Source organism: Papaver somniferum, unplaced genomic scaffold (genome assembly GCF_003573695.1).
Source record: "Papaver somniferum cultivar HN1 unplaced genomic scaffold, ASM357369v1 unplaced-scaffold_29, whole genome shotgun sequence".
Classification (NCBI taxonomy): Eukaryota; Viridiplantae; Streptophyta; class Magnoliopsida; order Ranunculales; family Papaveraceae; genus Papaver; species Papaver somniferum.
Window position 1 is genome coordinate 2,029,873 of NW_020639929.1, and position 26,878 is coordinate 2,056,750.

Sequence of the window (26,878 nt, forward strand, 5' to 3'; positions counted from 1 at the left end):
TCAATCGCTCTCCCATGTGAACCTATTTGGTATAGGGAGTGGAGAATCTTTTACCAGAAAAGTACAGGCTAATAAGAAACAAAGATGGTAACACGACTCAACAAATAGTACTGACAAATATTCACCGTAACTTTTGCTGCAGCTTTTACAGTTCTACTTGGTAATAATAACGATAGTACTGACAGTAGCAAGAATGGCATCCCAATTTTTCTATTGACCGGTACATTTATGGTATTTGCGATAGCGGATGCTTTTATTTTTACTGATTTATATGTACTTTTACCATTGTGTGGGTTTGCAGGGTTTTCGACTGTTAAGTGGAATGGAAAGCTATGCTGGAGCGAGCACCGAAACGTGAAAGAGTCCATACATATTTGTTGTTGCTTTGGCGGTTTGGCTGGTCATATGGTAAACTAATTTTGTTAATATGTTGTTTGTAAATGGATTCCTAATCCAGCTTTCCGCATTGTCTTCGTCTACGAAAACACACTGGCTTACTTAGTAGTGCAGTCTACAGACTTTTACTATAATTTTGTAGTTCATACTTACTGACTTCACTCCTATCGTTGCGATTTTAAGTTCGGTACAAAATTAGTATTTGGTATACGAAGCTATAACAAGCCATGTCTATACATCTTGGTGCATCTCGAGGTCGTTTTTATGTCTATTTATTGATTGCTATATACCTATTCATTTTTTGTTTCCTTCCTTTCATGTTGTTATAGTTCCCGAGCCAGAATTCGTAAGGCAACGTACTGTGATGTCATATTCCAAACTGCGGTGCAAGTGATATTGCTTCTGAATGAAGACAACATGGTAAGTGTACATTAGCATATGCTACATTTAACTTTAACAATTAAAGTTATGCAGGATATTCCCTTGATGTAGTGTTAATCTTTGGAATTTCCATGTCAATATCCAATATTTAGCAACATTGAGCCTTCGATTTTGTGATATTCATTTGTTTGATAAATGATATATATTTTGGCTTTCAAACCAAAGTTCTCTGATATAGTTTAGTTTTCTGTAATTTATATGAAAGTTAGAATTTTGATGCATCCTAATTTCGATTTGGCTTTCTGCAGTCGGACAGGGCGAGGCGAGGCGAAGCCGAAGCCGAGCTTTACCGAATAAAATCGGCACGGGACAAGGCGAAGCCGAGCTTTACCAAATCAAATCTGGACCGGGTGAAATTCCACGACACGCCGACACCTAATAAAAATGTTAGAATACGGGCATCCAACTCAAAACCAATTGGCAATGAGTGGAGAGGCCCTAAGGGATTATAAGCCGCAGGATCTTAGATTGTCCAACAATGTGGGACTAATAATCTCAACACGCACCCTCACGTGTAGCCTCGTTGGGTCTAACACGTGGATAATAAATCGGATGACGCGGAGTATAGGCGCGGTCAATGACTCGTCGCAAATAGCCTGCTCTGATACCATGTTAGAATACGGGCATCCAACTCAAAACCAATTGGCAATGAGTGGAGAGGCCCTAAGGGATTATAAGCCGCAGGATCTTAGATTGCCCAACAATGTGGGACTAATAATCTCAACAAAAAAAAATATGGTAAGAAAAACAAAAATGCCCGAGCGTGTCCGAAGCCGAGCTTTACCGAATCAAATCGGGACGGGGCGAGGCGAAACCGAACTTTACCAAATCAAATCGCGAAGGGACGAAACTCCACGACACGTCGACACCTAATAAAAAATATGATTAAAAGAACAAAAATGAATCTAGTTGTTCAAATAAAAAAATTCGCCAACTCGTGATAATTCAGTATTATTTATTTTTACTTTTTCTTTTGTTGCAAATGCAAGTCTCGTCCAATTTTGTTATGCATTCGATCAGTTCTTTTTTCTGAAAACCCTTTGAATTAGTTTTTTTTTTTTTTTGAAAAAGAAGTTTCATTATTTATTAAACAGGAACTTCTTTTGGATAGCGGGTCCCCATAGAATTATTCAGTAGAATTACATTAAGGAATTCGGGACTGGTGTATTCCCAAATGTTGGTTGAAATACTATTGTTGTTTCCATTCCCGTTTTGTAACTGTTTTTTTGCTGCGAAGTCTGCAAGACCATCTGTCGCCTGATTAGTCTCCCTGTATGTGTGTGTTATCACATATCTTCGTATTGTTGCAGATGTTGTCGGATTTCCCGCAGCATGTTTTGAATGATCGATGGAGTGTCTGATTGGTCCTTCTTGATTAGCGTCAACAAAGTTGTCGAGTCCGTTTCGAAGTGGATGTTGTTCCATTCTTTTGTTGTTGTCGTCCTGGCTGCTAGAAGTAGCGCCCAGGTCTCCGCCACTATTGGTGTAGTTTTGCGAATAGGTGTAGCCATTGCCATGATGACTGATTCATGTTCATCTCTTCACATCCACCCTGCTCCAGCTGCCTCCGGTGTACCGTGTATGTCCATCTTACTAGCTCCATCTGTATTTATTTTCATCCAGTGAGTTTGTGGTACATTCCATTTTAACCATATGGTTGTTGTTGTCCTCCTTTGTTGTTGTCCTGTTGCAGGGTGTGTGACTATGTTGTGTTGTGTAGCCCATTTGAATTCTTGGCTCAACAGTAAAGAAATATGAAAAGTTTGTTGTGGCGTATGGATAATGTGGTTGTATACTCTGGCATTTCTTGCTAGCCAAATATTCCATAGTATGTAACAGCACAAGGTAAACTCCTCCGTGTGTTCATGTATTTTGAGAAATTCCTCAAAGTTGGATGGTGGTTGTTGCATAACATGATATTATACCCCCACTATGCTGCTGGTTTTGTACTGTTGTGCCTCTGAGTAGATGTGTTGGCAGATGAGAGCGGGCAATGGATGTGGCGGCAGGATGATGTCGTTATATACGTTATGTTGGGTTGCATTACTGTTGGCATGTCGGCACCAAAGATCCCATGTTGCCTTAGCCACTAGGCATTCAAAAAAGCAATGTTGGACTGTTTCCAGCTGTAGGTTACAAATAGGATACCTGTTGATGTTGATTATGTGCCTGTAGTACAGAGCTTCAAATGTTGGCAATCCATCATGTGAATTAGTTAGTTAATTAGTCAGAATGTGCATTGGCCTACCATATATTGACAACTTTTCATGATTATTACAAGAAGAGACGGATACAAAAATTTGACCAAGGTAGGGATGGAAGGTCAATGATTTGCAAGACGTGGGACGGATTTTTTTATTGTTGAAACGAAACGTGTAGATAATGGGTAGTTCTAGTCCACCTATAGAATACTAGATAGTTTATGTCCGTTCCTAAAACGAACATAACTAATAGAAAAATATGATTGCCGAAAGACTTTATAGTTTATGGAAGCCAAACGAGAGATAATTGTGCTGATAAGATATATAAATGAAATCGAAAGAGGTCTAAGTTTTAATTTTCTTTTAATCTGGGCTACAAGTTACAATAATATGTGGGCTAAAAATAAAACTGTACTGATTCTAAATGGTAAAAAACTATTAGGTTACAGATACGTATGGGTCATTACCTAAATTATCCCCTTGCTAGACCCGTTCCTGATATAAACAATTTTATTAGTCCTAAATGACAACCGGTCCAACAGATTAGTTGACTTATTATTGCTAGTGCTGAAAATAAACCACTTATGGTAGTTTGGATGAAAAACCCTTAAACATATTGATGCGGAATCCCGAAAATATCATTTCATATAGAGAGAATTTTGTTTAACGTGTATCTAGGTAACACTGGACCCGGAACGGAGCCTATTATAAAAGTCGAGTCCAGTTCTTAATGATTTCAGGTTCGATTTCTAAATTAGTAGATCCGGATTCGGACCTTATAATAATCCGGGTACACATAGGTTTCGTGCATCCATTGGGTATTAAGATACCTATCAAATAAATCTCAAAAACTTAAATATTTTTTGTTGAAGTAAAAACAGAATATGGAAGAACAGAACAAGGGAAGCTCTTATTGATTAGAGATAAGTTACATATTACATAGGTTTAAGGCTCTATATATGTTATAAGGAAAACCTTGTTTACATCTTTGTGGGTCGCACATGAATGGGATCAAGGATCTACAACACTCCCCCCTTTGCGGTCCAATATTAGTGTTTCATATGTAGTGCTTCACATATAGTCCTTCAGATGTAGTTCTTCAAATGCAGTTCTCTCCTCGATGACCACCGTATCTAAGTCTATCGCCTCATTAAAACCTCGTCAGGAAAACCCAGAGGGACAAAACCTGAACTAAGGAAAAATAGTACAATATTAGGAAAATTAGAACATAGTTGAACTCGTATATATTTCCTCGTTAAAACCTTTGAAAAAGCGGGGGTACAACAACCACAACCCAATATTTCGATTAGCAATCTGTATGGACTAACTCCAATATACTTTCAAGAAAATCAACTAAACTCAAGCTTAATAAAGTATATCAAAGAGTTATATCTCTCTTTCTCGATTTAATTCTTACTCAAGCAAATATAAATCTGCGAGTCTAATTGAATACAAGAGAAATCACTTGAACGATACTAAATACCAATGTTCAAGGATAAATCAATTTCAATCAACAACCAAAGGTCGTATTTCCCAATTGATTGATTCAAACGCACAACCTGTGATATAACAAAATATAATGCGGAAAAGAAATAACACAGACACCAGAAATTTGTTAACAAGGAAACCACAAATGCAAAAAAACCCCGGGACCTAGTCCAGATTGAACACAGACTGTATTAAGCCGCTACATAAACTAGTCTACTATAAACTAACTTCGGTCTGGACTGTAGTTGAACCCCAATCAATCTCACATTGATCCAAGGTGCAGTTGCAGTTGCGCTCCTTACGTCTCTGATCCTAGCAGGATACTACACACTTGATTCCCTTAGCTGATCTCACCCACAACTAAGAGTTGCTACGACCCAAATTCGGAGACTTTAATAAACAAATCTGTATCACACAGAAAGTCTACGGTAATAGAAAAATCTGTCTCCCACAGAAATACCTACGAGTTTTGTTTCGTCTTTTGATAAATCAAGGTGAACATGAACCAATTGATAAACCAGACTTATATTTCCGAAGAACAACTCAATATTATCAATCACCTCACAATAATCTTAACCCACGCGGCGAAAGAAGATATTGTGGAATCACAAACGATGAGACGAAGATGTTTGTGATTACTTTTATATCTTTCCTATCGGAGATATCAATCTCAATCCAATCGTTACGATTGTACTCAATATTATATAAACAACAAGATCAGATCACACAACTACAAAAAAGTAGTATCGGTCTGGCTTCACAATTCCAATGAAGTCTTCAAGTCGTTAACCTACAAGGTCTCGGTAGAAACCTAAGGTTAAAGAAGAATCGACTCCAGCTAATACAACTAGTATCACACAGGAGGTGTGGGGATTAGGTTTCCCAGTTGCTAGAGATCTCCCTTATATAATCTTTCAAATCAGGGTTTGCAATCAATGTTAGCTTAGTAACAAAGCATTAAATATTTACAGTTAGATGAAAACCTGATTAGGTTCAGGCTAATATCTTTCAACTGTTAGATCGAAAACTTAGCTTGTTACACACAAATGAAATGCACGTTTTAGGTTTGTGTAAGCGTACCCAAACATGTACATTCGTTGGTTCAACAGTAGTTAACCAAATGATTATCTATATGAGCACTTTTATATCAACCATATTATTCTTTACCATAACTAGTTCAAATGACTCAAATGAACTAGTTAGAGAGTTGTTCAATTGCTTAGATCTTATAGAAGTATACAAGACACAATCGAAGCAAAAACGATTTGATTCACTCAAATCGATTCAGGAACTTTATAGCCACGGTTTGCAAACTTGCATTCCTTAGTTAATATAAGTATAAGTTCACGAATAATCGTTTTTAGAAAATAACCACCCTAAGTACGTGGACTAGGTACGCAGACTTAAGTACCCGGAATAAGTTTGTAAACAGTTCACAAACTCCAGCAGATTTTCTCGGGACGAGAACCTCCGACAGTTCGCGGACTGAACCAAAGTACGCATACTTTGGTTCAAGGAATAAGGACTTATACATATATGTGTTACCACACAATGCTTATATCCAACAATGGTTATATATTCTAAACTCCCATTTCAATCATTGAAACATTCTTAGAGGAAGTTATATAGTTGTTATTCACAAACCATTTTTCGTCAAAGCCATTTTCAAGTAATTGAAACATAACATGAATTTCGTCACTGGGTAAATATGAACTTGGCCAAAGCGAAAGCTTACCAACACATATTTCGAGAAATAGATAACCGAGATAAACTCGGCTCAAAATAGAAAATAATAGAATTCGAGACATCAGAATTATGCATTGCAAAAATCCTTTCTTCATCAGTATAAAATGCTAAACGTTTGACCTTTGTCTCAAGATAGCACATAGAGTAGATAGACTTTTGGCTGACAAATAAGTTGAAGTCTCCACATAACTTTTAGTCGGTGAAGTTCCGCCAGTTCCTTGAGTAGTTCATCGTCTTTTATGATGATCGTCATGGAGTTCTTGAGCTCAACTACACTTTCTATCCTAGTCCGAGACTTAGCTATAGTAGACTAGAAATCAAGACTTATAGTTTTGATCACTAACATTGACAAACAAGCTTGAGATAGCAACGCATGCGAGTTCGACCAAGCAGTGCTCTAACAATCTCCGCCTTTGTCAATTTTAGTGACAAAACTATCAATACATATAGAATACAAAAATAAATAAATAAACTTTTGTAGCTCCTCTTCCACATGCCTGATCTTCTTGGTTCTTCAACATTACTCGAAATCTTCGTCACTTCCAAGTACTCCAATGATTCCAAAGCTTGTAAGTTTAGCATCATCGTTGTTGAAAATCCGTAGCCATAACAATGAGAAAACAAGAATTCTCAATCATTTTTATACAGTGTCATAGTATTATTATACAACATCAAAGTTCAATTGTATCACAACTTCGACAACAATATTATGGTGATATGTATCGCTCCCCCTTAGTCAATACTCCATCTCACATGGAAACCACTCCCCTTTACATAATGATCTGAAAACCATATGTATTTTTAGTGTGAACTACACATTAATTCTCCCCCTTTTTGTCAATAAAATTGGTAAAGGTACGAAAACAGGATCCTAATGAAATTTCCCTAGAGACGTTTCATGACCAAAAGAAATCACATATCAACTTATTTAGATGCAATCATATAGCCGAAGCTAAAAGCTTTCATCTAGGAGTTTATAAAGATACAAGATAACCCCTATAATATTCCACATCCGCACTCCCCACAAAGATTTGGCAATTAAACACAAGTTCAATTAAGAACTCTCCCCCATAATATGTCATTCCCGAAATAACAACAAGAGCGACCTAAATTTCATAAGAAAAGAAGGATTTCTTTGGACATAACAAATCCCATACGAATATGAATTTGAATCCAAAAATACTCAATTAGATTAACCACAAGAGAACCCATGATTAATCTTATCGAAATTGCTCGACATAAGAGAACTTACGGAGACGCACAGTATATACATAAAATATGGATCAGGGAAGATTAATACTGCGGAATAGACAAGGATTCATTCTATTTTCCATCATTATTTTCATAATGACATACAATAGACATAATCCTCGTAAACAAAAGTTCATCATATTTTCCATCAATATTTGCATATGACATATAATAGGCTTGAAACTTTTGTAATGTCAAAAGTTCATCCATTATTTTATCAATACATGCATATCGACATACGAAAGACTTAACTTTTGACAGGGTATGGGACAATCATAGCTCACGGACGCAAACACACATATCCCATAACAAATTGCAATAATAAAACCATAAAATTAATACTGCAAAAATCATCTTTGCCCTTTGAAGGTAGAATCAATCTTTTTCGCACGGATTTAAACCAAGAGGGGTTACCAAAGTTATTAAAATATTTTCTCAACAAAGAAGAACATACAAAGTCATTAAAGACCATGCATCATAGTTCACATAAGATGATTGTGAACATTCAAGAATCTTATAGCAATGCGTACTACTTCCCATTCTTGAACTTCCTTATTTGTGATTCACAAACATCGTTCTTGTAAAAGATACAAATGATCTTATAATAGAATTACTCCAAGAATCCAAGTGCCCAAGTCCAACAGAAGTAGAAAAAATGCGACGAAACGGAGCAAAACACTCAAAAACAAGATACGGGACAAGGACTAACCTCAACTCATCCAAATTTAGGATTTCTCTTCACCATTTTGAAGATAATTCAAAGAGTAAGAGAATGCAAAATTAATGAGGTCATTCCGAGTTCGGAAGAATAAGTTACGGCCAAAACAAATTTACAGAATATCGACGTCAAGTATGCATACGGTTTTGCAAAAGAATTTTCGTATCCTGGAGAAGTATGCAAACGGGTATGCATACTTAAACCCCTGTATTTTTATTTTAGATGATGTTATGCATACTTGGTATGTTTACTATGAAGTCCAAACATCCCAAACTACTATTTTCAAACCTAAACGTTTAAGAACCTTAAACACAGATCAAGTTATATAGAAATAAACAATAAGCAAGGTACAAGGATCATTATAAGTACTCTAAGAAAAATGAAAATACAAATCTTGCTCAGGTTTATAGACATACCTTTTTAGAAGAATCCAGTTGAATTCCACAGCCTTACCGAACATAATATGTGTGTCCCAATTCTCGTGCTTCCCTCACCGTGTACATAGCAGGGCATTCCTTGGTGAGGATGCACTTACAACACAATATAGTTTCGTTGGGGTGAACAATGTCTTGCTCACCGCAAGTGACCTTTGGATTATCATGAAAGAGATCGCTTTTAGGACCTTTCACATCCAATTCCATCTTTCCAGAAAACTTGTTAAGTTCCAACATCATGGATACTTCCTTCTCCGTAGTCATGGAATTTTCTGGAAGATCATTCATTTTCACACTCAAAGAATCATTGAATTTCTTTGGTACCCACTTCCGAGTGCGTTTAGGAACAACCGTAACCTTATTCACATTACTCTCTTCAAGATTTCTCGGAAGAGAATTGGATTGACTATTCTTTTGCAAGTTAGTCTTTCTCCAATTGGGAGCATTGTATCTTGTCTAAGTCTTTACGAAGTTATTCTTTTGATAACCATTACGATTGTGAAAAAGATTCGTATGGCGTTTGTAGGAAAATCTAGGCTTATCACATCACTGATTCCTTTGCCTAAAGGTTGGACAGTTACAACCTGTAACGTTAAGGGGATTAGACTTAACATATGATCTTGGTATCACAACTTCTTGTGATTCCCAAACAAGAACATCATGAAATTTCTCATTCCTTATACGGAAACGACATCTCCTTTCCAGGTGACCTTTATTTCCGAAATAGTGGAAAACATAAGGAATGTTCTTACCTCGATTTGTATGTGTTGTCTTTGGAGGTTGATATATATTGATATTTCAAACTTTAACTTCCGGTGAAGGTATTTCACTTCTGCCATCAGTGGAAACCTTTAGTTGAGAAGAATCACTAGCCTTGACAAATTTTAGCTCTTTGCTAATACTTGGAGCATCTACTCCCTATAACCTAATCCTCGTGTATCACGATGATTTTTACTTGCTCCTCGCATAGTGGTTAACTTTCTTGAACTAGTATTGAACCTTTTCAAGTCATCTCCCAACATCTTGATTTTATCAAGAGCAGCAGCTAAATCAGCCTCAAGACGTTTTTCTCGAGCGAGAAAAGCGTTTTTTCTGTCATAAAAACTAACTTGTTGAGATTTAATCCTTGCTTCAGATTCTGCAAGTTTCTCTTCCAATAAAGAGTACTTTTGATAAAGATTAGCACGTTCTAGTGACTTCATACGTAGGTTTTCCTCAGAATCCTTGGGGATCGATTCGTTAGAACGATTCGAAACATAAACACCTGCGTAACATCTTCTCAATTTCTTGTTTTTTCGACAGAGAGGAGTCAGAAGAGGTGTGACATGAGAAGTTGCCATCTTCTTCTTTTCCAACGAATTCAAAACCTTAACATACTTTGAGAGTTCCTCATCAACCTCTCTATCAATATCTGAATCACCTTCATCATAAATTTTATCCAACTGTTCTTCTAGGAGTTTTTCCCAGTTATCAATAGTTTTTACATTAAGAGAATGTTTATATATTGACATAGATGTGACAGTTCTCTCAGATGAATCCAAGCTTTGAAAAACATCTGCTAATTTTTGACCTGGTACGTTATTAGAGATAGACTCGTCCATAGTCAGATCGCTATAAACACAGACTTATGAGGTCTTTAATGTGTTTTCCTACTCTGATACCAATTGAAAAGTGGGGTACAACAACCACACCCAATATTTCAATTAGCAATTTGTGTGGACTAACTCCAATATACTTTCAAGAAAATCAACTAGACTCAATCTTAATAAAATATATCAAAGAGTTATATCTCTCTTTCTCGATTCAATTCTTACTCAAACAAATAGAAATCTGCGAGTCTAATTGAATACAAGAGAAATCACTTGAACGGTACCAAAGACCAATGTTCAAGGATCAATCAATTTCAATCAACAACCAAAGGTAGGATTTTCCAATTGATTGATTCAAACGCACAACCTGTGATATTTCAATTATATAACAAAATGTAATGCGGAAAATAAATAACACAGACACCCAAAATTTTGTTAACGAGGAAACCGCAAATGCAGAGAAACCCCGGGACCTAGTCCAGATTGAACACACACTGTATTAAGCCGCTACAGACACTAGTCTACTATAAAATAACTTCGATCTGGACTGTAGTTGAACCCCAATCAATCTCACAATGATCCAAGGTGCAGTTGCGCTCCATACGTATCTGATCCCAGCAGGATACTACGCACTTGATTCCCTTAGTTGATCTCACCCACAACTAAGAGTTGCTACGACCCAAAGTCGAAGACTTTAATACACAAATCTGTATCACACAGAAAAGTCTAAGGTAATAGATAAATATGTATCCCACAGAAATACCTACGAGTTTTGTTCCGTCTTTTGATAGATCAAGGTGAACAGGAACCAATTGATAAACCAGACTTATATTTCCGAAGAACAGCTCAATATTATCAATCACCTCACAATAATCTTAATCGACGCGGTGAAAGAATATATTATGGAATCAAATATGATGAGACGAAGATATTTGTGATTACTTTTATATCTTGCCTATTAGAGATATCAATATCAAGCCAATCGTTACGATTGTACTCGATACGATAGAAACAGCAAGATCAGATCACACAACTACAAGAAAGTAGTATCGGTCTGGCTTCACAATCCCAATGAAGTCTTCAAGTCGTTAACCTACATGGTCTTGGTAGAAACCTAAGGTTAAAGTAGAATCGACTCTATCTAATACAACTAGTATCACAGAGGAGGTGTGTGGATTAGGTTTCCTAGTTGCTAGAATTCTTTCTCCCTTATATAATCTTTCAAATCAGGTTTTGCAATCAATATTAGCTTAGTAACAAAGCATTCAATATTTCCCGTTAGATGAAAACCTAATTAGATTCAAGCTAATATCTTTCAACCGTTATATCGAAAACTTAGCTTGTTACACATAAATGAAATGCACGTTTTAGGTTTGTGTAACCGGACCCATACATGTACATTCGTTGGTTCAACAGTAATTAACCAAATGGTTAGCCATATGAGCACTTTCATATCAACCATATTCTTCTTTACCATAACTAGTTCAAAGGACTCAAATGAACTAGTTAGAGAGTTTTTCAATTTCTTAAATCTTATAGAAGTATACAAGACACAGAAGCAAAAACAATTTGATTCACTCGAATCGATTCATGAACTTTACAGCTACGGTTTGCAAACTTGCATTCCTTAGTTAATATAAGTATAAGTTCACGAATAATCGTTTTTAGAAAATAACCAACCTAAGTACGCGGACTTAAGTACCCGGAATAATTTTGTAAACAGTTCACAAACTCTAGCAGATTTTCTCGGGACGAGAACCTCCGACATTTCGCGGACTCTGTTCCGGTTTTCTTGAGCATCAAAGTACGCATACTTTGGTTCAAGGAATAAGGACTTATACATATATGTGTTGCCACAAAATGCTTATATACAACAATGGTTATATATTCTAAAATCTCATTTTAATCATTGAAACATTCTTATAGGACGTTATATAGTTGTTATTCACAAACTATTTTTCGTCAATGCCATTTTCAAGTAATTGAAATATAATATGACTCTCGTCACTGGGTAAAGATGAACTTGGCCAAAGCGAAAGCTTACCAACACATATTTCGAGAAATAGATAAGCGAGATAAACTCGGCTCAAAATAGTAAATGTGTATAATCAAAGTCTATATAGTAAAACGACTTTTGTCTCAAGATAGCAGATAGAGTAGATAGACTTTTGAGTGATAGATAAGTTGAAGTCTCCACATACCTTTTAGTCGATGAAGTACCACCAGTTCCTTGAGTAGTTCTTCGTCTTGTATGATGATCGCCATGGAGTTCTTGATCTCAACTACACTTTCTATTCCTGTCCGAGACTTAGCTATAGTACACTAGAAATCAGGACTTATAGTTTTGATCACTAACATTGACAAACATGCTTGAGATAGCAATGCATGCGAGTTCGACCGGGCAGTGCTCTAACAATCTCCCTCTTTGTCAATTTTAGTGATAAAACTATCAATACATATGGAATACAAAAGTAGATAAATAAACTTTTGTAGCTCCTCTTCCACATGCCTGATCTTCTTGGTTCTTCAACATTACTCGAAATCTTCGTCACTTCCAATAACTCCAATGATTCCAAAGGTTGTAAGTTTAGCATCATCGTTGTTGAAAATCCGTAGCCATAACAATGAGAAAACAAGAATTCTCAATCATTGTTATACAGTGTCATAGTATTATTATACATTATCAAAGTTCAATTGTATCACAACTTCGACAACAATATTATGGTGATATGTATCACTCCCCCTTAGTCAATACTCCATCTCACATGGAAACCACTCCCCCTTACATAATGATCCGAAAACCATATGTATTTGTAGTGTGAACTACACATTAATTATCTCCCTTTTTGTCAATAAAATTGGCAAAGGTACGAAAAAAGGATCCTAATGGAATTTCTATAGAGACATTTCATGATCAAAAGAACGCACATATCAACTTATTTAGATGCAATCATATATCCGAAGCTAAATGCTTCCATCAAAGAGTTTATAAAGATACAAGATAACCCCTATAAAATTCCACAACCACGCTCCCCACAAAGATTTGGCAATTAAGCACGAGTTCAATTAAGAACTCTCCCCCATAATATGTCATTCCTGAAAGAACAACAAGAGCGACCTTAACTTCATAAGAAAAGAAGGATTTCTTTGGACATAAAAAATCACATACGAATATGAATTTGAATCCAAAAATATTCAATTAGATTAACCACAAGAGAAACCATGATTAATCTAATCGGAATCGCTCGACATAAGAGAACTTACGGAGCTGCACAGTATATACATAAAATATGGATCAGGGAAGATCAATACTGCGGAATAGACAAGGATTCATTGTATTTTCCATCACTATTTTCACAATGAAATACAATAGACATAATCCTCGTAAACAAAAATTCATCCTATTTTCCATCAATATTTGCATATGACATATCGATACATGCATTCTTTTATCAATACATGCATATCGATATACGAAAGACTTAACTTTTTACAAGGTATGGTACAATCATAGTTCACGGACGCAAAAACACATATCCCATAACAAATTGCAATATATAAAACCATAAAGATTAATACTGCAAAAATCATATTTTATCAATCTTTTTTTCGCACGGATTTAAACCAAGAGCGGTTACCAAAGGCGTATTAAAAGATTTTCTCAACAAAGAAGAACATACAAAGTCATTAAAGACCATGCATCATAGTTCACATAAGATGATTGTGAACATTCAAGAATATCATAGCAATGCATACTACTTCCCATTCTTGAACTTCCTTCTTTGTGATTCACAAACATCGTTCTTGTAAAAGCTACAATTGAGCTTAGAATAGAATTACTCCACGAATCCAAGTGCCCAAATTCAACAGAAGAAGAACAAATGCGACGAAACGAAGCAAAACACTCAAAAACAATATACGGGACAAGGACTAACCTCAACTCATCCAAATTTAGGATTTCTCATCATCATTTTGAAGAGAACTCAAAGAGGAAGATAATGCAAAAATAATGAGGTCATTCCGAGTTCGGACGAAGAAGTTACGGCCAAAAATAATTTACAGAATTCGACGTCAAGTACTTGTTAGTCCAAAAGATCAAATTCGAATTGAGTTGGTTTAGCCAAAAGCCGGTTAACTGTTTGAAGGCTCGGTCCATTGGATTTACTAGGTTATGGTTAGTAAAAGTGCACATATATCGTCCATTGTGTAGGAAGTACTCGGGTCCATTAATAATAGACTTGAAACTATTAGCATAAGGACCAAATACATTTTTAACCCTAAAATTGGAAATTTTATCATCCAATTTTAGTGATCTTCTGACAACCGTGTCCTATGATGATGAAGATTTCACAGAAGCTTTATCAGTAGGTTTCTCAAAATATAAGAAAATTTCAAGATAATCCAACGGCTAGATAAAAATACATTCATGAAGCCGTATGGATGTTACAGTTAACGTTTTTGTGGACACAACAGGAAATATTACGTACTTTGGAGTACTTTGGATGGTTGGATCTTTATGAAATTTTATAGTATCTCAATGAGGACATTACATACTACATACCAGAAATAAAGAATAATTCAGCGGTTCGGATTCTTAAAAACTTAGGCTGTGTTTGATAGGGTTTTGTAAATCTGTTTTCCGTTTTCAATGAAAACGCTAAAACAACGAGTTAGGTAGCTGTATTTTTGGAAAACCTTTTCACCTGTTTTTTGTTTTGGAAAACAGAAAAAATGAAAAAGACTATTTATCATTTTCTTTGTTTTCATTTTTTTCTTCTAAAACGAACAGAGTAAAACCAAAGGATTTCCCGAAGACTATTAGTTAATAGATAGGATAGATCAGGTGTGACGGTTGGATGGATTTTTGGGCATCATCTACCGTTTTTCAATACTACGTTGGGGAACAATATTGCTGGTGTTTGGGTCTTGAATTGAGTTTTAGTTCAGCCGGGAAAACAACCAAGATGTGAGATTTTGCTGATGCTACCATGATTAATATGGTTGTGTTTTTTAATGTGTTAGATTTTACATATGATTGGAAATGTTTGGAGTACCCAATACGATTGTGCAGGTGGAAATGAAGCAACATAAGCGGTAAAAGGCAACAGTAAAATGGCATTTCTTCACCGATGCCAATAACCTATTCGATAAAATCCCTACAAGAAGAAGAAAAATGACTTCTTACTGTTTTCTTTGCACGTCTTTACAAATTTTGTTTGGTGAATTTATGAAGGTGGTTCACATTTGTGCATCAGAAACTTGGTAGAGTATTGACTAGCTAGTGATACTTTGTTGAAAATTGATCATCAGAAACTATATTTGAATACAGTCATACCGAACAATTTTTAGAAAAGGAAAACAATGAAAAGGGGCCTGTTTTAAAAACAATAGAATCTATTTTTGAATTTATTTTTTTTGAAAATGGTACCAAACAGGCCCTTAGGCTTTTCGACCCTGTTATAAATTAGGGTTTTCTGAACGTAGACAGTTCCATTAAAATCAGGTTTTGGAGATCGCATCATATTCCGATTTGATTGAAATTTGAAAGTATTAATTAATACCTAATTAGATTGATCATATTAAAATTTCATGAACATCTAACGGTTAAATCTCTATGTTTGATAGTCATATATTCGTGGAACCCTAATATATATACTATAAAAATGAAATTCTTTTGTTAAGGGGGAATACCTGGTAACACATCAATAATATGAAAAAAATAAGATCAAAACCAGGCTAATCTTCAAGAAGTAATCAGTCATCGGTATCAAATGGAATAATAAATAAATTGCATAGTTGATATCGAATGGAATAATATAAAAAATTACACAGTTGATAGAGTCGTGTTGATAACGTGTTGAAGTAGAAACATAATATGGAAGAACAGAAAAAGACAAACTCTTCTTGGTTCTAGATGAGTTACTTGGTTTAAGGTTCTATATATATATATATATATATATATATATATATGTTATGAGATAAACCCCGTTTATATCTATATGGGACGCACATACATTGGCTCAAAGCCCTACAACATTTTTCACTTTTTGATTTGAATGAAATTATTTTTACAAAAATTCATTATAAAAAATGAAAAAAATTCAAACCCAAGACTACCAAATAAACTTAGAATTTGCTAAAATGAAATAGCGTATTACTGGGTATTCGACGGACCAAAACCTTTTTGGACCCGTTAAAATTTATGTTCATTCGGGTGATGCCTATCGGGACCTAAATTGCTAATAGGTCCAATCTAAGGACCCGAAACCGAACCTGAACTCCATCGGATTCGGTTTCGGTTTTGGAACAACGGTACTCATTGACAGCCGCTTGTAACCGGTTCCAACCATTGATAATGAACGTGTGACATGTAACCCCGTAACCGGTTCCATTTTCAACCATTGATATCGAACCATTGACATGTAACCTCATCACCGGTTTCAATTTCAACCGTTCAGTAATTTCCGATTTACGGTAGCTTTATTTCTCATTGATAATCCAGAATTGTTATGGGCCTTATAATAGTCAAACAAGCCCAAAGGTATTTAGCAGCAATTAAAAAAGTAAAGTATAATAAAACCGCAACTCTCTCTTTCTGATCGGTATTACTCTTTTTTAAGTTTCTTCTTCTTCTTCGAATTTGGTCTCTGGAGTTTCGTATAAGATTTCCAGTGAAATTTCAAATCCAGGTAAGAAATTTCGAATTTCAATTTTTCCATCTTGATCTATTGTTCAGCTCATTACGTATGTGAATCAGATCTTGGATCTTAGACTCTTAAAATTAGGGCATTTTTTGGGTCTGTTTTGATCTAGTTTAGGGTTTCCTTTCCATGTGATATTTCTCTGTAATTATGTCTGGTTAATAGAATATGTGTTAAAAAAAACTTGGGTTTCTGTTATAATTGTGGGATTTTGGTATGTTTTGATCTAGTTTTAAGGTCTTTGAAATCGACCTTTCTAGTTATTAAGTCACGAATAGACATAGTTTCTTCAGTAAATCTGGATTGGGGAAGTTCAGTTTTGAAGCTTAAGATTGAATGTTAGCCTATTTTCGGATTGTAATTTTGAATTTCTGGATTAGGTTTCAGATTTGAGCTTGAACTGATTTGTGAAGGGATAAATTCGAGTGTCTGGACAGAATTGCGTAGGTGAAATAGCGAAACCATTTGTTGTTATCTAGATTAAGCTACAATTTTTTGATATTTGTTGTTTAAGGTGTTTTGTGTTGTGTGTATGTGTGTTCAGGAAAGAAAGAACTGAGTTTTTGTTATTTGTTTCTAGATATATATAGGTGAAAAGGAAAATGCCGTCTCAGAAAATTGAATCAGGACATCAGGACACTGTTCACGATGTGGTTATGGATTACTATGGGAAGCGCATAGCTACTGCATCGTCTGATACTACTATTAAGATAATTGGTGTCAGTAATAATGCTTCGCAGCCTCTTGCTACTTTGACTGGTCACCAAGGTCCTGTATGGCAGGTTGCGTGGGCACATCCTAAATTTGGTTCTCTTTTAGCGTCTTGTTCTTATGATGGAAAAGTGATTATTTGGAAAGAAGGTAACCAGAATGAATGGAGTCAAGCTCATGTTTTTAGTGACCATAAATCTTCTGTGAATTCAATCGCTTGGGCTCCTCATGAACTTGGTCTTTGTTTGGCTTGTGGGTCTTCGGATGGAAATATCTCGGTTTTTTCTGCTAGGAATGATGGTGGTTGGGAGACGACTAAGATTGATCAAGCACACCCTGTGGGCGTAACTTCAGTTTCTTGGGCTCCAGCGACAGCTCCTGGAGCTCTAGTGGGATCTGCTGCTCTTGATCCTGTTCAGAAGCTTGTTTCTGGTGGTTGTGATAATACTGTGAAGGTCTGGAAACTTTACAATGGAACATGGAAGATGGATTGCTTCCCGGCTCTTCAGATGCACAGGGATTGGGTGAGGGATGTGTCTTGGGCACCAAATCTAGGACTTCCAAAATCAACTATTGCAAGTTGTTCACAGGATGGAACTGTTATTATATGGACTGTTGCAAAGGAAGGAGACCAGTGGGAAGGTAAAGTGTTGCAGGATTTTAATACTCCTGTATGGAGGGTTTCGTGGTCTCTTACTGGTGATATTTTGGCTGTGGCTGATGGTAACAACAATGTTACCCTGTGGAAAGAAGCAGTGGACGGAGAATGGCAGCAGGTGACAACAGTACAGCCCCAGTAATTCACGTTCTAAATTTTCATTGGTAGCTTATTATATATCGTCTTGGGCTGTTTTTTGTGTCTTTCTTCCTCTTACCCTTTTGTAGAACTTCTATTCTTGTTATTTTTCTCCAGTGATTATACATTTCCGAATAGTGATGTTCAATTTGAAACTCCAAGATTTCAAGGGTTTTATAGAATTGAAGTTGATGAACTAATTGCTTTCTTTTTCATTCAAATGCAACACTTCTGTTATCTGAGTTTGAACCATGGCAGTGTTTATCACTGACAACTTGACACAAACACTGTTCTGATGAATACACTTCCTCTTTCTTCTCGATTCTGGTTGTAGAGGAGGTTTGAGAAGTGATTTTTAAATTGCTTGGAAAAATTTGATAACCTTTTTATGGTTTGTAACTTGCAGCTTGACTGAAAAAAAAATAGTAAATCAGTAACAGCAGAAGTGGATTAAGCCAATAATCTTGCATTGAGCAGGGTTGCAACTAGCAATGCAGTTTTTAACAGCCCTGGGTTACTGGGTAGATGTGCTATGTTTTTGTTGGTTCGATTTGAAGTTGTAAAGTTAACCCATGTTGAGCTTTTCAATTAGTACCTGTTAGCTAAAACAGTACTCAATTCTTTAGTCTTTTATTCCCCTTTACTTGGCATGATCTCTACAAAAGACTACAGGTTTGAAATTTAATTCTTATATCCATTTTACTTTGACATGATCCCTGGAGGTTGTAAGACTCGGGCAGAACATTTGCCAGGAAACAATGTACACAAATATGAATCAATCATCGATTCAGTGGTGATATTGATGCAATCTAATAGACTATCTAGTTTAAGATACAAACTCCAACAAAAATCATGCCTCAATAACTTCTCTATAAGAACATGAATGAATGACAATTTCACAGTTCATCCATCTGCCAAATAACGGCTTGCTGTGATTTCACCATTATCGGAAGACAATACTTGGGGACCAATTTCAAAATACGTTCGTAAAATTCCTGTTCCTGCAGCAGTTCACTGAGTCCTCCCTCTTTATCAGTCTCTCCCTCTGTAAATGATAGTCGTATAGCTATTTAACGTGTACATATTCGATAAGATGCCGATCAAGCTCAAAATGACGGCACAGGAATTTCTGCAATCAGAAAAAATAACCAAAAATCAGTCAACCAGATACCTCATCCCAAGTTTCCAACTACATCGGTTGCATCCTCAGATTAGATTCTATCAGATAAACCACGAGTACAGGTATCAGATTTGTACAAGAACAGACAAGAACATCACTTCAAAAAAGTAACTGATATCACCAAACTCAACTCCTTACTTTAGTCATATGCTTAACAATAAGCTAGTGGTATACGACATCAAAACTTAAAATTGAGTAAAACAGTAGTAACTTTAAACAATTTGTTGCATGAGCTATATAGAAAGGAGATTCACCTTACTGAGTCGTTTTTGGAAAGTTCTTACTTCAAAATCTACCTCAGGAAAACGTTTTACCTCCACTCCGTTATCAAACAATATGTATGCAGGCAGTTGGCCAATGCTTGCTATGAGAAGGGTTTACATACAATCAGAAAATAATTTACAACAATGAACAGACAGGGCAGAATAACAAGTTGCATCAATCATTACCCCCCATTGATATTCCATATTTTTCAGCAGCATTGGGAAATAGCCCCAGATCCACTATGCCGAAAGATAAATTCTTAGTTGAGTATCTGCTCAGACAACAGAAGTACGATTTAAAGCAGAAAACATGACAGCGAAAGAAAGTATGTTATATTAGAACTAAGCTGTGTTGCAACGATACGGATAAGGTATCGGATACAAGATACCAATACGCTACTATGATACACCAACTTGAAAAACTAAAATACAGCGATACGGCATACTCAATATTGATCAGTAGTCTAAAATAAGTATATTATGTATAAGATAGAAACTTAACAAAATACATACATGTGTTTGCATTATTAAAATATAATCTGTATGATTAACCTCACTGAAGAAAGAAAAAGTCTGGATAAGAAGGAAGAAAGTCTAGAGCAAGATCAGTGGACAGATTCGGAACTAATATTTTGTCACTATAGTTAAAACTTCTAATAGAATCTAGTAAAATATCTAAATTTTCTAATATTTAGTCAAAGTTTTCTAACTGAGTTGTATCTTGAAGTATTGGGAGTATTAGTACGCGTATCCGTGTAAATACGTATCGATACGGCTGATTACTTTTTTTAGGCGTATCGTTGTAACACAGGAACTATGTGAATTGAGAGGAGGTTAAATTGAAATAGAGTGGTAGATCTTACGTAATTGAGAGATCAGAAACAAAACGACTTGTTCGTATACAATTGGACGAAGTCAAAGCTCGAAATTCAACCTGCCAAACACAGTTATTTTTGGGAAATCACACTTTGAAGATTCTGAAATCAAATTTTCTGACGATGGGTCTTACTACCAAACTCATAAGGCATGTCCCAACCAGAATCTTGACGCGCTTCCTTCAGTCAATATGACTTCCAACTGCAATGGCGTTAACCTAGTTGCATGACCTAGAAAGTCAATCAGAACGTGAAATTGAATTATCTTATCATATGCATCACTTTCTGAAGTAACCAACAAGATGTACATAACAACAAGCTATTAGACATGAAGCCCTTGCAGGGATATGTAGATACGAATTCAAGATATTTCTTTTTGGAGATACCCCCCTCAAACTTTCTCACCAAATCACTTCAGTTTGATTTTTCAATAACCTTCACAATATCCAAAAGGACGGAAACATATCTGCACGTACTCCTTAATCCTTTCACCAATGACCACAAAGGGACATCCTAGTCTCAAGTAAAATATGTGTAGAGGAAATGATCTAAAATGAGGTGTGATAAAATAGACAAGTCGGCACTGTAGAATTTATATTAGTGGCTATTTCTAGAGTACAAGAAAAAGCTTAGAAATTCAAAATTGATTCAAGGCAATGGTATGCTATAATGTGGCAACGTAAGTGGACTTTCTATTTTAAGATGGAAAAAAAAATGTTGTTCTCGAAATGAATATCTTACAGGCCAGGAGAACTAACAGCTCTGTTATTCAACTAACCAGAATGTATAATCGGACCTATAAAGGTATCTTCATATCAATGCTGAAATTTATTAACGGTTAATTCTTGATATTAAGGTGTTAGTTGTCACTAATTTAGTCAAAGACAACCAAAGCACTAAAAACTTGCTAATACAAAAGGAGTGTTAGGAGACGACATTAGACTGATTTTTTTTTTAACATGAACGATAAATAGAAAATACTTAAGTTCAGTTCGTACCTAGTTCAGAGTAGGGTGGTTCTTGAGTTAAAGTGAACACCACTGCAATATGAAAATACAGTTAAGCAAAGTTTAGAATGGAATGATGAAAAGCAGTGGAGAAACGACGACAGCAACAACACATGATAGGAGTGAAAATGGGATTCAGTGTCTACAAGTATGAAAATGATAGAAAACTAGTTACTTGCTAACTAGTCACTCGGCCCTTTTTACACAGCGAATCCTGGAGTCTCGGACCTAGCATTCACAACCAGTTATCCATACTGAGGACTTATAGCATGTGGATGGTGGGCGCATTACCATTCAAATCAGATCGCTAGCAACTAGCTACAAGCAGCTAGTTTCCTAGCAAATTTGATACTAGAATTACTTAAATACAACCACACAACTGTGTAATTGATTGCGAATGTAATGCAACAAATGCCAATAAGAATACGTACCGAAGAACACAACCATGTAGCAGAGAGCCAATTGTATATCAATGAGCATAGAAACTACAATTAGAAATCCCTGCAAAACAAATAAAAACAATGAAATTGACTGAATTTAACCTTACAAACTAGACCAAAAATCACTGGATTATCAATCAAAATGCGTACCTTTGAGAAAAACAAAACATCAGAAATAAATCCCTCCCAAGATTCCTCTTTCACCAACTACAAAACAAATAAACAATGTAAGATTCAGCAAACCATTCTACAAACACACGAATCTGAAATTCTATAAAGTCAACATACCTTGACTGTAACCAACATTAACAAAGCCAAAACTGCTTGAATTTCCTTCCAAAAAATAAACAAATCAAAACCCGCGTTAGAAAATCAATCAAAACCAAAACCCATATCTTAGATTTTTCAAAAACACAATACTATCAAAATCTGAGTTCTAAAGATTAATACCCTACGAAGAAGAAGGTAGGAGAAATCAGATGAGAAGATTTGAATTGCAGAGGTACGAACAATCAAGTATGAAAAGAATATAATGAAGTGATAAACATAATATGGTTCTGATATCACTAAATTCATCCATTGATACCAAGCGCTCTTCTGCTCCTTCATTTTGTTTACAGATCTTTTTCCGAGTGTGATACTTTGTTTAGTCTGTTCATAATAACGTTGTTTTTAACCGTTTTAACGTTTTACAAACTAGTCGAGTGTAATAGTGTGTGGTAAAAGGTCCAATAGGCCCAGGCCCCAAATAGATGTTACGAGTTTTGTATCTTGAAATGCCCTCATTGTTCGTAGAATTGTAGAGCTTTACACGAACATGTTACCAAAAAAATTTGCTTCACCTATATGAAACTTTGGAAAGTATTAATCCAACCAACATGGCAATGCTTCGTAATCTTTTATAATATAATTATCAGCTTGTGCTTCATTATTGAACCCGATTTGCATTACATGGAGGATACAAGATTTATATAAGGAAAAATATGGTTTGGTCCTTTTTTAGGTGGGTCCATGTCTGTTTAGTCCTTTGGTCAAACGCCTTTACTGTTTGGTCCATAATTATTTAAAAATATTTAATTTGACAAAAATACCCTTTCATGTTTTTTTTTGTAGCAGTTCATTCTTCAAAATGAACTCCAGTTAATTTCTACTTATTTTTTCAGAAATCACCTAAAAAAACAGAGTTCATTCCAGAAATGAACTCCATATAAAAAGCTAACAAAACAGAGTTCATTCCAGAAATGAACTCCATATAAAAACCTAAAAAAACAGAGTTCATTCCAAAATGAACTCCATATAAAAACCTAAAAAAAACAGAGTTCATTCAAGAAATGAACTCCATATAAAAACATAAAAAAACAGAGTTCATTCCAGAAATGAAATCCATAAAAACTAAAAAAACAGAGTTCCATATAAAAACCTAAAAAAACAGAGTTCATTCCAGAAATGAACTCCTGATAAAAACCCATATAAACCAGAGTTCATTCCAGAAATGAACTCCTGATAAAAACCTATACAAATCAGAGTTCATTCATCAGAATGAACTGCTGATAAAAACCTACATAAACCAGAGTTCATTCCAGAAATGAATTCCTGATAAAAATAGAGTTCATTCGTAAAAATGAACTCCAACATCATCAACTTCATCTTCTTCTTCGTCTTCAACAGCAGCAGCAAAACATCATCGTCTTCAACAGCAGCGGAAATTCATCTTTAACACGAGCAGCATACATCAGTTTCAAAGATCTTCAACAACAAAATCAAGATCTTCAACATCAAAATCAAAATCATCATCATCTTTATCATCGTCAATAACAAGATATTCATCATCTTCATTCGTTTGCATCATCATCTTCTAAAGAAAATAGAGTTCATTTCCAGAATGAAGTTCATCAAATTCATCATCTTCAACAGTTTCAGCAGCAGTGATGAAGAAGAACATAAATCTTCGTCGTTTTCATCATCTTCATCGTGTTCATCATCATCTTCAACCACAACAGCATCAAAACAGGGAGAAAAACAGAGTTCATTTCAAGAATGAACTTCATCAAATTCATCATCTTCAACAGTGGTAGCAGCAGTGACGAAGAAGAACATAAATCTTCATCGTTTTCATCATCTTCATCGTGTTCATCATCATCTTCAACCACAAACAGCATCAAAACATGGAGAAAACACAAAATCTTTGTCAAAAAATCGTCGTCTTGTTCATCATCTTGATATACTCATGACGTTTATCATCTCTGCAAATCGTATTCGTCATCTCTGCAAAATCAAAACCTTAGAACTCACACAATCTTCATTGTTTATGCAGCAGCAGGAGAAGAAAAAAGAGGAGAGAGAAAGTAGATCTGAAAATATGGAGGTGAGAGAAAATAAATCTGAAAATAATATCTTCTCTCTTGATAATTGACTATATATATCATATGGTGACGTCATGGATGATGTAATGGTCCCAAAAGGGTATTTCTGCCACTACAAGATGACATTTACATCATCCATGACATCACCCTAGGACCAAACTATAATTTTTAGGACCAAACTATAATTTATATTACCAAATAGGACCAAACAGACAATTGACTAGGTCAATTGGACTAGACTCTCTCTAATATATTATTCTTAGGACCAACTGGTATTTCCTTGATTTATATATAGATGGGCCTCACATGACTCAACAGAAATAACAGACAAGCTAAAGGATGGCTAACACAACTTATTACAAGAAATATCATCACAAGTTATGTCATTGCCCCAAGAGCAAGGAATCTGAATCGGAGACCTTGAACTTGGACTTTAAAAAAATTAAATCTTGACCCATTAAACCCCTTGGTAAAAATATTTGAAATTTGATCATCATTAAAAATATAAACGCACATCCAATGATTTCTTCTTAACAAGATTCATAATGAAAATTAATTGTTAACCTCTTCATTCTATTGTATATCAGTGGATTAGAAGCCAAACCAAGAGAACTGATGTTGTCATAATTCAATGAGGATGATAAGAATAAGAAATACATAATAATATTATGCAAATTATTTCAGCTACAACAATTGTTAAATCTTTATACTCATATTAAGTGGATGATCTAGAGACAATAACATATTTCTTGACAGACTAAGAATTTGGTTTATAACCAAAATAGATGCAGAAACCACCGGTAGACTTGTTATGACTGATATCAACACTCAATCAGCATTTGCGGAAGTAGAACTAGAGGACCATTGGTGAAACACAATCCATGATAAATTGTGCCCTTAAGATATCTCAGAATCCTTTTAGATGTTATGAGATAAATGGTAGTAGGCCTGGACATATGCTGGCATGCCTTACTAATAAAAAATGAGATCTTTGGTATAGTCCGTGTTAAATTATACAAATCCCTCAGAAGAGATTCGAACTCAATTAGATTGTGAAGTAGAAGATTATCATGAGTGAGCTAAGTATGACTAGCAGCAAGAAAAGCATGACGCGTTGCACCAACTATTTCAGTTTTCTTAAGTAAAAAGAAAAAGACCAGTAGTTAAAGTCTTGACTCCATACTAAGAAAATAATGCAAAGGCCCAAGATCCTAAATATGAAAATGCATTCTCAATACACCAACATGATAGTTAGTCTCTTATCAATCTTCTGAATAAACAAGGATGTATCTTCTAAAGAAGTTACAAAACCAAGAGACAATAACATATCTACCGTTGTAGAATACCATGTTCTTGGTGCTTTAGTCCATAGATGAACATGTGCAATTAACACACCTAAGAACGATGGGCTGAATCCTGAAAACCAGATGAATGTGCTATATAAACCACTTCATTAAAATCTCGATGAAGATAGTATTTCGCAATATCATGATGAGAAATCTTCTAATCATAGTCAACATACAGCGATATAATCAATTTAATTATTTTTGTCTTAGCAATCTGACTAAATTAAGGTTTCAGCATAATCAATTTCAAACTGTTCATAAATACATTTGAAAACTAACCTAGCTTTTATCTTATCAAGTATATAGAGCGCCGCTCGATTGAACCTACAATTATCAAAGACTGTTATCAATGTTGGATGACATAAACTATTTCTTGATTTAATTGTACTAAAGAAAGTCTTGGATTAAAATTAGATTTAGGTAGTTGATTTTCATAAATCACCGAATATCCTTGGATATGAAAACTAAAGACAACGAAGATCTCAACAAGAACTTTTAACAATGGTATGTAAAGATTGACTATCATGTTTAACTCATTATTTTCTACCTATCTATCATTCGAGACAATGTCGTGAGACTTGAGTAACAAATACGAAGTTTCGAGTTTAAGCTTGTACTTGATTAATCTTGAAACTTAAACTCAAGCAATGTATGTTCAAACTACTTATCGTATACGAGGTTGAGAATAACTTGTTCAAAACTATATTTATACAATAAGTACCTAAAATTTTTAGTTACAAATTTAGTTTACCAACAGTGAAATTCTTAGATGTTACTGAACTTCGTATGCACTAGAGTTCCTAAACCAAATTTTTCAGTTTGCCAACTGTATAAATTTAGAAGTTTTGCCGTTGAACACAAATTGTAGCAGTTCGTGAACCATGTATTCCAAGATGAGAACCGTTGATTCCATAAATCTTAGTTAGCGAACC

The 26,878-nt window shown here is 35.2% G+C and overlaps 2 protein-coding genes across 5 annotated transcripts; one reads left to right on the forward strand and one right to left on the reverse strand.

Annotated features, from left to right (window-relative positions):
* Positions 1-16,822: 16,822 nt before the first annotated feature.
* LOC113341448 (protein transport protein SEC13 homolog B-like) lies at positions 16,823-18,687 on the forward strand. Of its 3 annotated transcripts, none has more exons than XM_026586328.1 (3): positions 16,857-16,953; positions 17,346-17,408; positions 17,546-18,687. In XM_026586328.1, the coding sequence occupies exon 3, from the start codon at positions 17,568-17,570 to the stop codon at positions 18,474-18,476; it is 909 nt and encodes a 302-aa protein (XP_026442113.1). In that variant the 5' UTR covers positions 16,857-16,953; positions 17,346-17,408; positions 17,546-17,567; the 3' UTR covers positions 18,477-18,687. The 3 variants fall into 3 exon arrangements, with proteins under 3 accessions (XP_026442111.1, XP_026442113.1, XP_026442112.1); XM_026586327.1 differs by having other exon boundaries at positions 16,858-16,953; positions 17,346-17,412; XM_026586326.1 differs by lacking the exon at positions 17,346-17,408 and having other exon boundaries at positions 16,823-16,953.
* A 487-nt stretch (positions 18,688-19,174) lies between these two features.
* Positions 19,175-22,864, reverse strand: LOC113341460 (thioredoxin-related transmembrane protein 2-like). 2 transcript variants are annotated; one of them, XM_026586336.1, is made up of 10 exons: positions 22,688-22,864; positions 22,526-22,570; positions 22,388-22,444; positions 22,229-22,298; positions 21,789-21,830; positions 20,948-21,021; positions 20,779-20,849; positions 20,102-20,187; positions 19,907-20,016; positions 19,175-19,601 (listed from the first exon to the last, which is right to left on the reverse strand). In XM_026586336.1, exons 1-10 carry the CDS (start codon positions 22,844-22,846, stop codon positions 19,539-19,541), a joined length of 777 nt encoding a protein of 258 aa, XP_026442121.1. In that variant the 5' UTR covers positions 22,847-22,864; the 3' UTR covers positions 19,175-19,538. The 2 variants fall into 2 exon arrangements, with proteins under 2 accessions (XP_026442121.1, XP_026442122.1); XM_026586337.1 differs by lacking the exon at positions 19,907-20,016.
* Between the last annotated feature and the right edge of the window lie 4,014 nt (positions 22,865-26,878).

Excerpts from the sequence above, each read along its gene's own strand:
- LOC113341448 (XM_026586326.1), top strand. The coding sequence starts at position 17,568 with ATGCCGTCTCAGAAAATTGAATCAGGACATCAGGACACTGTTCACGAT.
- LOC113341460 (XM_026586336.1), bottom strand. The coding sequence starts at position 22,846 with ATGAAGGAGCAGAAGAGCGCTTGGTATCAATGGATGAATTTAGTGATA. Across the intron at positions 21,022-21,788 it reads ACCACCCTACTCTGAACTAG|GTCATGCAACTAGGTTAACG; the intron begins GTACGAACTGAA and ends TTGACTTTCTAG. Across the intron at positions 20,188-20,778 it reads GTTTCTGATCTCTCAATTAC|ATACTCAACTAAGAATTTAT; the intron begins GTAAGATCTACC and ends TTGTCTGAGCAG.